Source organism: Pseudorca crassidens, chromosome 4 (genome assembly GCF_039906515.1).
Source record: "Pseudorca crassidens isolate mPseCra1 chromosome 4, mPseCra1.hap1, whole genome shotgun sequence".
Lineage (NCBI taxonomy): Eukaryota > Metazoa > Chordata > Mammalia > Artiodactyla > Delphinidae > Pseudorca > Pseudorca crassidens.
The window spans coordinates 286,841-300,423 of NC_090299.1; the positions used below are offsets into that span (position 1 = coordinate 286,841).

General features: G+C 58.8%; 1 protein-coding gene across 2 annotated transcripts in view; it reads right to left on the reverse strand.

Moving 5' to 3' along the window:
* Positions 1 to 11,295: 11,295 nt before the first annotated feature.
* CPLX1 (complexin 1) overlaps positions 11,296 to 13,583 on the reverse strand; it is a 36,814-nt gene continuing 34,526 nt past the window's right edge. For both annotated transcript variants that reach the window (XM_067734783.1, XM_067734782.1), the window contains exon 4: positions 11,296 to 13,096. In XM_067734783.1, the coding sequence (XP_067590884.1) occupies positions 12,899 to 13,096 (198 nt within the window). In that variant the 3' untranslated portion in view covers positions 11,296 to 12,898. The remainder of the gene's footprint in view (positions 13,097 to 13,583) is intronic.

Here is a 13,583-nt window from a genome sequence, read left to right on the forward strand (position 1 = left end):
GTACTTGCCACTCAATTTTTTTGTAACTCTAAAACTGCTCCAAAAAATAAAGTCTATTAAGTTTTTAAATAGACAGCAACTGAATTTTTATTGAAATGTAGTTAATTTACAATGTTGTGTTAGTTTCAAGTGTATAGCAAAGTGATTCAGATATATAGGTATATCCTTTTTCAGATTCTTTTCCATTACAGGTTATTACAAGATATTGAATATAGTTCCCTGTGCTATACAGTAGGTCCTTGTTGGTTGTCTATTTTATATGTAGTGTGTGCATCTGTTAATCCTAAACTCCTCATGTATCCCTCCCCTCCTTTCCCCTTTGGTAAGCATAAGTTTGTTTTCTATGTCTGAGAGTCTGTTTTGTAAATAAGTTCATTTGTATCAATTTTTTAGATTCCACATATAAGTGATATCATAGGATATTTGTCTCTCTCTGTCTGACTTACCTCATCTAGTATGATAATCTCTAGGTCTATCCGTGTTTCTGAAAATGACATTATTTTATTTTATTTTATGGCTGAGTACATTATAGTGTGTGTGTGTGTGTGTGTGTGTGTGTGTGTCTGTGTCTGTGTATCACATCTTCTTTATCCATTCATCTGTTGATGGACACTTAGGTTGCTTCCATGCCTTGGCTATTGTAAATAGTGCTGCAGTGAACATTAGGGTGCATGAACCTTTCCAATTTTTTTTAATCTTTATTGGAGTATAATTGCTTCACAATTATAAGTTTGCTTCACAAACTTCACTGTGTTAGTTTCTGTTGTACACCAAAGTGACTCATCCATGTGCCTACATATGTCCCCATATATGCTCCCTCTATAGCCTTCCTCCCGCCCTCCCTATCCCACCCCTCTAGGTGGTCGCAGAGCACCGAGCTGATCTCCCTGTGCTATGCGGCTGCTTCCCACTAGCTAGCTATTTTATGTTTGGTAGTGTATATATGTCCATGCCACTCTCTCACTTTGCCCCAGCTTCCCCCTCCCACCCTGTGTCCTCCAGTCCATTCTCTATGTCTGCTTTATTCCTGCCCTGCAACTAGGTTCATCAGTACCATTTTTTTTAGAGAGGCACATGAAAAGATGCTCAACATCACTAATTAGTAGAGAAACGCAAATCAAAACTACAATGAGGTATCACCTCATGCCAGTCAGAATGGCTATTGTCAAAAAATCTAGAAACAATAAATGCTGGAGAGGGTGTGGAGAAAAGGGAACCCTCTTGCACTGTTGGTGGGAATGTAAATTGATACAGTCACTATGGAGAACAGTATGGAGGTTCCTTACAAAAAACTATAAATAGAACTACCATATGACCGAATTTTTTTAATGGACAAAAGATTTGATCAGAGACTTCTCAAAGGAAGATAGACAATGGCCAACAGGCACATGAAGAAGTGTTCACCGTGAGCTTCAGGCAAGCAAGTTAAAGCCAAGATGAGACACCATTACAAACCCACCAAAACGACTAAAACTTTAGACTGTTACAGACTGTTTGTGTGTCCCCCCCCAGATTCATGAGTTGAAATCCTAAACACCGGTGTGATGATGTTAGGAGGTGGGGCCTTTCGGAGGCGATTCAATTGTGGACGGATTAGTGTCCTTTTAGAAGAGCCCCCGAGGGCTCCGTCCACCCCTCTGTCACGTGAGGACACAGCGAGAAGCTGCCCTCACCAGACACCGAATCTGCTGGCACCTTGATCTCGGGGTTCCAGCCTCCAGAACCGTGAGAAGTAACTGTGCTGTCAAAGCTCCCGGTCTGCAGTGCTTTTTGAAAGCAGCCCAAACGGATGGAGAGGCTGACAGGCCAGTTGACGAAGACGTGGGACTGGTTCTCCAGGCATCGCTGGCTCCGCTGACGCCCCCAGAACGGCTCTGGTGTTTCTTCTCGGTTGGGCCGGACCTGCCCACAGCCCAGCACTGCCACTCGTGGGAATTTACCAAAGAGAAGCAGAGGCGGACGTCCTTAAAGGGACTCTGCTGCAGCTCTTTACGACTGAAGTGCACACGACCCCATGGTCATCTGTGGGGACACAGCGAGCGTGGGGCCTCCGCACGCCCGGCTCTGCCAGGTGGGCACAGCCACCTCCAAGACACGCGGAAGTGCTGGGCACAAAAGGGAACCTACCACACGACCCCGCTCACGCCCAGGAGAGGAGCAGACAGACCAGGAGCTGGAGGTGGGAAGAAGCCCAGCAGTTGCTTCTGTCGGGGAGGATGGCGGCTGCGCGGGAAGGGGCATGGGGGAGCTTTCTGGGGTGACGGGCAGATTCCTGCATCTTGACCAGAGGAACAGGTAACCTAGAGTTTGTCAAAAATCATCGAACTGTGCACTTAAGGTCTGTGCACATTTCTGTATGTAAATTCTTCCACGATTTAAAGGAAGAACACAAAAGGAGACTTTGGTGTCGGCGGCCCCTGGATCTCTGGGGTTTTCTCCACCCTCTCAAGCTTCCGTGCCCCATTCTGCCCGCCTTGATGCCACGGGCCAGTGGGATGTCCTGCAGGGTGTCCAGGGGACCTGGGCACTCTTCAGACGACATGGCCACCAGGAGGAGGTCCGCGCTGAGCGCACACTGCTGGCTGTTTTAGGGAGTGCAGGCTGCCCACCCCGAGACACAGTGACCAGCGGCTGCGCACCAGGTGCGGGGGCCTCGCTGACCCCTGGGGAGGAGGCGTCCTCTGACACCTGTGAGGTCACAGGCTTGGTGAGGGTCCGGTGAAGTAAAGGGGCGTTGGGGACCACCGGCCGCATCATTCTGGAATCTGTTCTGGAATCCGCACCCTGCAGCTTGGGGTTGGGAGGGGCCCTCGCGGTGTTTGCTGGGTACAGCATCTCCATCTCCATCCCGTCCACGGAAGGGCACTGGTTTTCTCCACTTTAGGACCAGCTCCAGAGTCCTTGCCGGGACTCAAATCTCGGAGCCGCAGGAGGGCACCCGCCTTGTGCCCACTGCCTGGCACCCTCGGACCCAGATGGCGGAGCTCAGGGTCCTGGGGCCCTGCCCCTCCGACCCAGCCCAGTCTGGCTGAGGCAGGACCCTACTCTCTGGGCAGCAGCTGCAAGAGGAGGGCGACAGCTTGCGGGGAGGCCGCCCTTCACGCTCAGGCCTCCAAGGGAAAGGGGTTCAAGATGGCCCCGGGCTCCCTCCGGGCACTTCCACCCCATGAGCTTCGTCCCCAGCAAGGCCCAGCTCAGCGCAGGAGACGTGGTGGCCTGCCGCCGTCACAGCCCTGTCCTGGGCAGCTGTAGCGGGACAAACAGGGTTTCTGGATAGGCTGCCCGAGGCCCCTTGAGTCAGGGTGTCAACGCCCTTTAGGATCCTGGTGGCACCAACAGTGACCAGCTAGCTGCCTTGCAGCCTTGCCGTGGCTGTTATGGCCTTGGTGCTGGGCACATCACCAGGGGACAGGTGTGGTCACTGGGTGTAACCCTCCCCACTGGCCAAAAGCCACCCCTCCGATCTCATCCTGAGGGCCTGCTTTCTCAGTCCACTTTTGGTGTGGACAGTCACCCAGAATTCACCCCAAAGACAAAGGCTGGTGTCCAACTCCTTCACCTGGAGGTGCAGAATTACCACGTGAGAAGCAGGGATGAGATTCGGGGATGGAAGGCAGCCAGTGTGAAAGAGCAAAGCAGCCCTGACGTCCAGGAGCTGAGCCCTCACCACCACCCGCCCCCCGGGAGCCGGCCCCACCCCCCCACCAGGTGCTGGCGTCCCCCTTCGAACAGAAGCAGTTTCGCACGACACACCACCAGGCAGAGCCGCCCTGATGGATCCAGACATAAACAAGAGCGCGTAGTAACTGCATCCGAACACAGACAAAATGTAAACTCTGACCACAGAAGTGACCCAGCATCCCCGCCCTGGCCGTGTTTAGCGATCACAGTGTTACCCGCTAGCCCTCTCCCCTCCAGATAAGATGTACTGAGAAGCCCCATCACAGAAGGTCCCCCAGTTCCTGATGGCACCTGAGCCAGGACGAAGCCCGCTTCCTCAAACTCTCCACCCAAATCACCCGCCGTCCCCCAAATCCTAGAGGTCCCTTCTCACCGAGACGCCCATCGTGTGTGTTCTCTCCCTAACTTGTTCTGCTGCAGGGCACTGCTGGAGGATTTCGGCTGCAGGACATTGGCACAGAAGAGGCCCCTTCCTGAGCCAGCCTCATGGTGACCAAAGGTTACTCCTGTGGGGGAGCTTGGGACTTGGGGGACACGTGCCTTGGAGATGTTCCCTGTCTGGTTCCAGGTGGAAGGAGCTGGGGTAGCTCACCCGCATCCCCCCGCCACCCCCACCCCCCCGCCGGTGCTACAGTGTCATCTCGCTGGGACTTGCGGCTGGACACAAAGGCAGAGCTGCCGTCTGGAAAAAGGTGTCAGACGAAGCAGCGGATGCGGGCAGCTGGGAGGTGACCAGAGTGACCAGCAGAGAGTCCCGGGACACAGGCGGCCACCCCGTCAGCTGCTCTGACGGCTGACGTAACTGGACATATGGGGACTTGGATTTGCCACCTTTTTGTACTTTCTACTTGCTTTTCTCCCCCCTCGTTTCTATCCCCTATTGATTAATCAAGGTTTTTTCCATTTATTCTTCTACAAGTTGGTGAGTTAAATATACATATTTATATTCTACTATTTCAGTCTTTTAACCAATTTATAATGACATACTAAAAACACAACAATCTATTTTTATGTCTTCTCTGTCCTATGGATAATTTAGAAGTTTAATTTCCAAACATGGGGGTTTCTGAATCTTTCTTTGTTGTTAATCTCTAGACTAGCTGCCCTGAGGCTAGACCGCGTGTTTGGTTTTTGGGGTATTTTTTTTTTTCATTTTGCCATGCTGAGCGGCTTGTGGGATCTTAATTGCCCGATCAGAGATCGAACCCGGGCCGCCGGCAGTGACAGCGCGGAGTCCTAACCACTGGACCGCCAGGGAAGTCCCCCATGTGTTGTGCTTTTTGCCAGTTCCATGATTTGTTGGGACTATAGCTTCATGGCCCGGTCAGCAGTTAATTTTTGTAAATATTCATGGAACTTGAAAAGAATATGTAATTTTCTGTCCTTTTCAGTTGAGTGCAAAGTTCTATGTACGTTCAATAGGCCAGGTTTGCTAATTGCGCTCTGAATCTCTGTATCTCTTCCTGATTTCAGCTGCTCGCTCTGTGTTCTGTTTGTTACTGAAGGGATGTGTGAGATGCTTTCCCACAGAACTTGATGGTGATTGAATTCATGTTCTTACGTTGTGTTTCCTGAGTTATTTTTCTTCCAGGGGGGGCCCGGGTGGCCACTTGTTTGTAGCCTGGCAGCTCCTGGCCCTGCGGGCTCCCCCCGTTTTGCTCCTGCTGGGCCAGCTCTGTCGGGAATTGGGTTCCAGCTTAGACGCAGGCGAGGTTCTGCTCTCTCCCCATCTCTGAGGCCGGTTTGCTTTTCCATCTGCGTTGGGAAGGAGGGCTGCTGGGCTTTCCAGGACCCTGCACACCTCAGTGGCCTGAGAGGTTGGCAGGGGCCAGGCCAATCAGGCGAACCTGTGCTGGACCAGGACGGTGTCAGGCCACCCGGCCCGGTTCACCCCACGGGGCGGGGCCGGGGGGCATCATCCAGAGCCGGGAAGGAGCCAGGACTGCGCTGTGGGTTCAGGCTGTGCGGGCGCGTGAGCTGGCTCGGGGCTGAACCCGCGCTTCCCTCTCCTGGGTCGGTCTTTCATTCAGGGGCTGGTTTTAATGTTAACTGAATTGCATTATGCCTTTTTCAGTAAACTTTTAGAACAGTTTTAGATTTCCAGGAAAATTATGAAGATAGTGTGGCGTGTTCCCCACACGCCGCCCCCAGTCTCCCGTCCTCTTAACGTCTTGTCACAATGAATGAACCAACACTGACACATTTGCATTAACTAACGTCCATTCTGTGTTCAGATGCCTTTAGTTGTTTTACTTGATGTCCTTTTTCTGCTCCAGGGTGTTATTAAGGAGCCAAACTGGGTCCACTCGCCTGCACAGAGCAAAGCGCGTCTACCGACAGCAGGCCGTGGTGAAGGAGCGCACAGCGCTCGTTGCAGGCGCCAGGCAAGGAGTCCAGGGCAGCTGGTGCTCGGAAGACTCAAACTCGCCGATGGCTTTCAGGGGAGGGTTTTTGAAGACAGGGTGATCGAGGGGCGTTGTCGGGTTCCTGCTCAGCGGGTGGACATTCTTCTGATTGGTTGGTGGTGAGGTAACTGCGAGGCAACACCATCAGCCTCTGGTTCTAACTGACCTGGAGTCTGCGTGCTTGTGGGTGGCATGCATAGCTTCTCCCACCTGGTGGAGGCTTCAGTGTCAGCGAAGCAGCTCAAGGACGTGCTCAGAGTATTATCGGTAGCCCTTGGGGAGGAGCTACAGGTGCCTGACTGTGTTTAATGGCTAAACTATTATCACTTTGCCTTGCGTGACTATTTCTGTTTGTCTCTGCATTTTTCTCACTTCTCTGATTAAATGTATTCTTTGGAACTTAGGGAAGGCCTAGGAGGCTAAAGTTTTTCTACAAACAAGAGGCAGGTGGAGGACATGTGCGGGGAAGGTGTCTGTCCCAGGAAGGCCCCACAGGGTCCTGCTCGTTACAATGTCACATCACATCAGTCGTCATGCCCCCTCAGGTTCCCCTGGGCTGTGACAGTTTCTCAGACATTCTTTGTTTTTGATGACCTTGACAGTTTTGAGGAGCGCTGATCAGGTGTGTAATGGCCCTCAAATGGGGTCTGATGTTCTCCTCAGGGTTAGACTGGGGTTACGAGTTTGGGGACCCCAGAGGTAGGCTTCCTCTCTCATCTCATCACATCATGGGCACCTGCTACCAACTCAACCAGTCGCTGCTGAAAGTAACCTCAATCCCCTGGGGGCGGGGGTGGCATCAGTCAGCCTTCCCCACTCGCTTTTACCCTGTTAACTCCTGTACCACACTGTGTGCTTCGACAGGAAGTCAGCAGGTGGAGCCCACGCTGAAGGGGCGGGGCGTTTGCTCCATCTCCGTACGTGGACCCCTCTGCGTGGCAGATTTGTCTCTTCCCCCCGACTTACTTATGTGTTTAAACCATGTACCCTAGCGTGGACTCATGGGTTATTCTCCAGCACGACATTGCTCACGTTGGGCCAGGTTTGGGAGCTCAGTCAGTGGCTGCTACGCCCCTTTCTCATGCCCCATCATTGTGGGTCCGGTTTGTGATTTAGCATTTCCTTGTTTCCAGGCTCATCTTGTATATTTCCTGCCGCAGCCATGGGTGAATTCCTCCTGATTGGTGAATTTTGCTTACTTGCTGAACTTTATTTCCGCTCACTGTATGAGGAATTAACTGCAGGAGAGAGAACCTGTGCAGACCGTCAACCTCCCATCTAAGCCTGGGAGTTCTGGCCAGGTGCAGCCCCTACTGTCTGGCCCCAGTTCTGGGCGGGTGAGGGAGGGGGCCAGGAGGTGTGATGGAGAGTGCCTGCTCCCCCCCCCAGGGCCCCACGGCCCGTGCCTGGTGGACATGTGTGGACAGAGGCTGACTTCTGGCTGACAGACCCTAGAATCTAGGACTCCTTTGAGAGAATCAGGGGTTTGGCCTCCTGGACACAGAGCCCAGGGCCCTCCTGTGGGCAAGCTCTCTCTGCAGCAGCTCTGCTCAGCTGCCGGTGGAACCCACAGATTGAAGCAAATTAAAGGTCAGCACTTGGGCGGGGCTCGAAAGCCAGTCAACAACCCATTAACATTTGCCTTTCCAAGAAGCCATCTTTGCACTGGGCACTTGGGAGAGAGCCAGGGAGAGGGAACGGCAGGAGCCATGCGCAGGATCCCCCCCAGCCCCTGGGTCTCCTGCTGCAGCAGGGCGGCAGCCAGGAGCTTCTGCCGGGGCCTCACCCTGTCCCCTCCCAGCCTCAGGCCTTTCCCCAGCCAGGCCGGGCCCTCCTCTCCTTCCCGGCATCGTCCTTTGCCCTCTCCGCAGCATAAATCTCAATGCACTCACTCAAGGGTCCAAGAAACATTGTTTATTTTGTAGAAATCAAATTAAACGTCACCTCCCATATGCTTCATCTTCGGAGCTGAGAAGTCACCCTGGGCACCACTGGGGCCTGGGGGCTGGTGCTCGGCCCTGAGTGGAGACCCTGGGGCACAGCCAGGCCCCACCCTCAGGGACAAGCGATGTGATAGTGAAGGATTCTGGGTGCCCAGGACTCTGGTTCTTCCCCAAGCCTCAGGCAGCAGAGTGAAGACCCACTACCGGCCAGCACTGCCGCTGGAGCCTCCTCCACCCCCGAGCCCCCTCCTCAGCTCCAGCTCCCACGGTGCCGCAGGGACCACTATGTGGTCCCCCCAGCTCTGTCCTTAGACAGGCAGAAACCTCTGCTGAGCCAGCTTGGGACCACCCGGGCCTCACACCCTCACCGCCTCACCTCGGGGGGCCAGTCTGGGGGCAGGGCCGCTGGGCGGGAGGGATGACCCCACCGGGAGCTGGCTTCAGCTCCCCGGGCGAGGGTGGCGACCCTCTGCTGTCTGTCCCAACACAAGCTGTGCGCACCAGGCTGGGCGCGTCTCCTCTCCAGCGCGGGGCCTCGTAAGCACTGGGTCAGTGCCCCGCCTGGACCTCGCTGCCCTCCACCCCAGCTGGCGGTCCTCTGGGACACGGGCGTTCCCCTTTTTGCCGCAGCTCAGCCTGGCCCGGGGAGGGCTCGGAGGACGCGCGGGGTGGGGTGGGGGGGCAACAGGGACGACACTCGGGTATCGAGCCCGAGGACAGTCCCAGACCTGCCGCGAACCACCCCTCCTGCTTTGGCGTCTCCCGGGCTCCGATTAAACAGGCTTCTGCCACGTGACCCTCTCGGAGCCAATCGCAGCGGCCTGATCCGGCACGCGCTGATTGGCTCAGGCCGTCCAGGGCGGGGGCGGGGCCGGGACGGGGGCGGGGGACGCCAGGGGTCCGCGCGTGGCCCCGACGCCTCGACTCAGCGCCCAGGTCTAGTGGCACTGGGCTGGGTCCTGCCTTGAGGCCCTTCCATCCTCCGGGCCACGTAGATGTTGACCGACACTGGCAGGCATTGCAGCAGCCCGAGCCAATCCCCAGTCCCGCCTCCAGCTCTGCCTCTCATCCTGGCTTCCCGCATCCCGCCTCCGATCCCGCCCCCAGCCGAGCCCCCCGGCTTGAGCTCCCCCTCAAACCCCGCCTCCAGTCCCGGCCCAGCCCGCCCCCCCAATCCCGTCTCCGATCCCGCCCCAGGTCCCGCCCCCCAGCCTGACTCCCACCCCCGCCCCAGTCCTGTCCAAGCCAAGCTCCCCAGTTCGACTTCCTCAACCCCGCCCCTCGGCCCGAGCGCGAGCCCGGCTCCAAGAGACCCACCCTTCACCCGAGACGCTACCCCTCCCTTCGGACCTGACGGGAACCGGCTGAGGCAGGAGTGGAGCAGGTTCTCAGTTGTGTGGACAGGTGGCCCAGACCCAGGGTTCACCGAGCCCCGCTGGCTGCGATTGTGGACGGCAGGATTGTCTAGCTGCAGATTAGCACAACTAGACAAGATGGTCCTTTATTGCCAGATCTTTAAAAATGTGTCGTGACAGGCTTGATGGTTAAGTGGCTGGTGATCGTACAGCTGGGCGAGTGCAGGGCGCCTGAGAGGAGAGACAACAAACCCAGGCAGAGTGCTGCCCCGGGCTGGCTGCCCACAGGGACCAGGGCGAGGACCCGCCTGCTGCGCAGTGCAGGACGTCTCTGGGGGGCCGAGTATCAAAGCGGGCTCTGCTTTGTCAAAATAGAGTTAACTTCTGAAAGGAAGGAGACCCTGTGAAGAGGCAGTGTGGTCCTAAAGCCAGCCCAGGGGCAAGGGCACGGTCGGCGGAGCCCTAGTGCCACTCTGAAGTGCCCAGGTGGCTCCTGCCTCAGGGCCCTGGCGCTGCTGTTCCCTGCCTGGAATGCGCTCCCACCAGAGGCCCACGGGGCTCCCTCCTTTCTTCGTTGGGGCCTGTCTGCGCATGTCACCTCCTCGGGGGTGAAACAGCTACCCTACCATCCTCTCTGCCACCTTATCCTGCTCAGTTTCCTACACGGAAGAAACCACCACCTGACTTATTATGTGTTTATCATCTGGCCACTGGAGCAATCAGTCCCGGGAGGAAGGGACCTCAATTACCCCCGGTGCCTAGAACAAAGCTCTGCACAGCACGGGGGCTCAGCAAGCCTGAAGTGAGCGAGTGCCTCTCCCTGGAGTCCTGGGACCTGGCACCCAAGGGGTCTGCCCCACCAGGCACTGAGGAAGGGCTGGCTGGGGTCCCAAGGGAAGGCGATCCAGGTCACCGGCACACCTGGCTCATTGCTCAAGACTGAGATGAGTCCAGGCCAGGCTGGGGGTGGGGACTGATGATGGGGCCTGCTTGGGGTGCCCTCCTGAGAGGAGCTATGCTGGGGGCGGTGGCTCACAGATCCCAAAGCCAGAGTTGGCTACACAGGCTTCTGTCCGAGTTCCGAGGCAGAGGCAAAGGGGCAATGGGTCCAGGGCAGTATTCTGGGCACAGCTCGGTGGGGAGGGGAAGAGGAATGGGGGTGGGGAAGGGGACAGGGGTGTCCTTTCTGTTTGCTGAGACTGGGCAAGTTCTGCCGGAAGGCTCCCGGGCGTTCTCAGCCAGCAGTGTGAGGAAGGTCACAGATACCACTTTCCTGGAGAGAGGCCCCCAGAAATGGAGGTCAAACAAGGCCTTTCTGGGGACACACGTGGCCGTGGCATCTCGGGGTGGGGTCGGGGTACCCCGGGCCAGGCTTCAGAGCCAGCAGGTCCCACGGGCACCTCGTTAGGCCTCAGCCTCGACAGGCAGGTGTGGGACACAGATGCCTCCCTGAGGGCACAGGGAGGAGGGATGGTACCACCAGACCAACGATGGGCAGGACCCCAGGGCTGAGCCTCAGCTCCCCGCTGGGCCCAAGGTGTGGCCAGCACAGTGGGACCTGGGCCCCAGGGCCCGGTATAGCTGTGGGGCAGGAAAGGCCAGGGATGGGGCCTGTGCTGCAGGTGGGAGACTTGGGGGGAGGGGGCGCTGAGGAAGGGGCCGGGCTGCATTTCAAGGGGAGATGGCTCTGGCCGGGACTTCCTTAGGGAGAAAGGGCGGCGGGGAGCCCCTGCAGCGGCCCCAGCAAAAGGGGAAGGTGTTCCCATCTGGCCGGGTGCAGGGGTTAGTGGGGGTCGTCCAACAGGGCCCAAAGGGTGTGCATCCCGGCCCTCCCGCCATGACCCCGGCTGCACCCTCCATCCCCATCGCCTCCCAGGGAAATCAGGGCTCCGGAGGGAATGGCCACACACATTAAATCACTGTGGTGTTTATTGGCTGTGATTCCATCCAGAGAGAACACACGCAGCTGCCCCCGACATGCAGGAGGAAGCGCAGGCGCCGGGACAGACGGACAGAGGACATCCACGGTCTACACTAAGCTCGGCGGCTTGGGCGCCCCACGCGCTGGGGACAGGATGCGGGGTTTCTACGAGACGACGCCCTGTCTGCTCAGAGCTGGCTTTTTAAAGTGTGAAAACAGGCGTTTAAAAAAGACGAGGAACCGGGAGGTGTCGGGGCGCAGCGCGGACGGCGGGGGATGGTGGGGGTGGGCGCCAGGGGTCGGTATTGCCGTCTAGTCGTTATGGCTTCTCTAAGGAGCTGGGGAGGGCCGCGCCCCGGGCCCGCAACACTGGACACGATGAACTTTAGATGTGGACAGAAAGGGCCCCAGGGACCGAGGTGATGGGCTTTCTGTCGAGATAAAACTCCTCAAACACAGAAGACCTCATTTACCTGAGATTCGACATATTGTGATGCAAATTACACAAGGGCAGAGGCCACGGGGGAGCTGGGAGGTCCGCGGTCGTTTCCGTCCAACCGGGCGGGCTCTGCGGCTGGGACGACCCCCTCGAGGGCCTGCAGGGAGCGGGGCCGGCCTTCCGCGCCACACCCTCCTGCCGGTGCACAGCGCTCGGCCCACAGGGCTCTGGGCCTCCTCCCCGGTTCTGGGTGAAGGTGTGGGTGTTCGGAGGGTGAGGGCAGGGTGTCCCCCGAGCAGCCTCGGAGGGTACAGGAGGTGCCAACCAGGGAGGGGAGTGTGCCGGGCTCAGCTGGGCTGCTCACGGACGCCGAAGAGCTTGAGCGACAAGGGTGTGTGAAGGACGGGGGTCTGAGAGTGTCCCCCTAAGCCTATCACTTTCTCTCCCTTCGTGGAGAGGAGAACGGGCCACAGCAGTCCTAAGAAGCAAAGCCTTCCCGAGGAGGGGGCCGGAGGACAGACACAGGTGGACGAAGAAGGGAAGGGGTGCAGATGGGGAGCGGTGGACGGCAGATTCAGCAACCCGGGCGTCGGTGCGGGGTAGGGCTTGGGGTCCAGGCTGACCGCGGGGGTTGAGCCCCAGGCGCCAGCTGCTCGCCCCTCCCAGCCCCCACCCCGGCCTCACGACCGCGCCCCGTACTATGGCTGTGCTTCCGAGTGTGAGCCCGACAGGCGCCCACCAACGCAGGGCCGGCCCTTTTGGTGTCCCTGGCCACGGGCCCTGCTGGGTGGGCGGTGAAGGGAGGAGCGAGAAGGGGCTTCCCAGGCTCTGGGGCAGGTCCAATCCACCCGCTGCCGGAGGAGCCCGTGGGCTAGTCCCCGGGGCCTGCAGCCCGGACCGCGGGGGCCGTGGGGGGGCCGGGCGCCCCTCCCTCGGAGGCGGTGGCGATCGCGGTGCGGGGATGGGGTGAGAGGCGGGCGGAGGCTCCCCAGGCTTGAGGGGGCCAGGCAGGCGGATAGACCTAGGGCTATGGCTTATACTGGCGTTGGGGGGCTGCACTCTGCTCCCGACATCCCTTCAGGCGCCTCCGCGGAGGGCAGGACGGGGGTGGGCGAGGGGGCGGGGCTCCGGGCTCCTGTCCAGCTCCAGGGGCGTTACTTCTTGAATATGTCCTGCAGCGGCCCGGGCAGGTACTTGATGACCGTGTCCAGGATGCTCTCCTCCTCTGCCTCCGGCTCGTCCCCGCAGCCCGGCGGGATGGCCTTCTTGGGCCGCGTCAGGCTGCCCTCCGCGCTGGCCTCCATGGCGGCCTGGGCCTCGGCCTCGCGTTCCTCCTTCTTCTTGATGCCGTACTGCGGGGGACAGGGCGGGCGGGCTCAGGCGGGCAGGTCCCGGCCCCGGGTCCCAGCCCCGGGAGGGGCGCTCTCGGGACCCGGGCGGGCTAGACCCACCCTGCGCTGGCGGGATCGGCCGAGGGGCCTCTGGAGGCAGCACCTGCGGCTGAGAAAGGCGTGTGCGGGAGCGGACGACCACCAAGAGCCCCGGCAGGGGCGGTCCCCACCCCGGAGGCTGCCGGGAGGGGCGGGGGCGACGGCGGGAGCCTGGACGGGGGACCCCGCTGAGGGTGGAACCGCGGGAGAGGGAGCGGGGGAGGGGGACGACGAAAGTCGCGGTTCTCCGTGGGGGCGGGGCGCTGGCCGTGGCCCCGCCCCCCCGCGGTCCCGCCTTCCGGGGAAGCGGGCGCAGTCCTCAGCCCGCCTTGGGCTGCGGTCCCGGAGCGGAGGGAGCCGGGGCAGAACGCCTGCCCACAGCGGTGGAGAAGCCGGTGTTCTGTGGGTG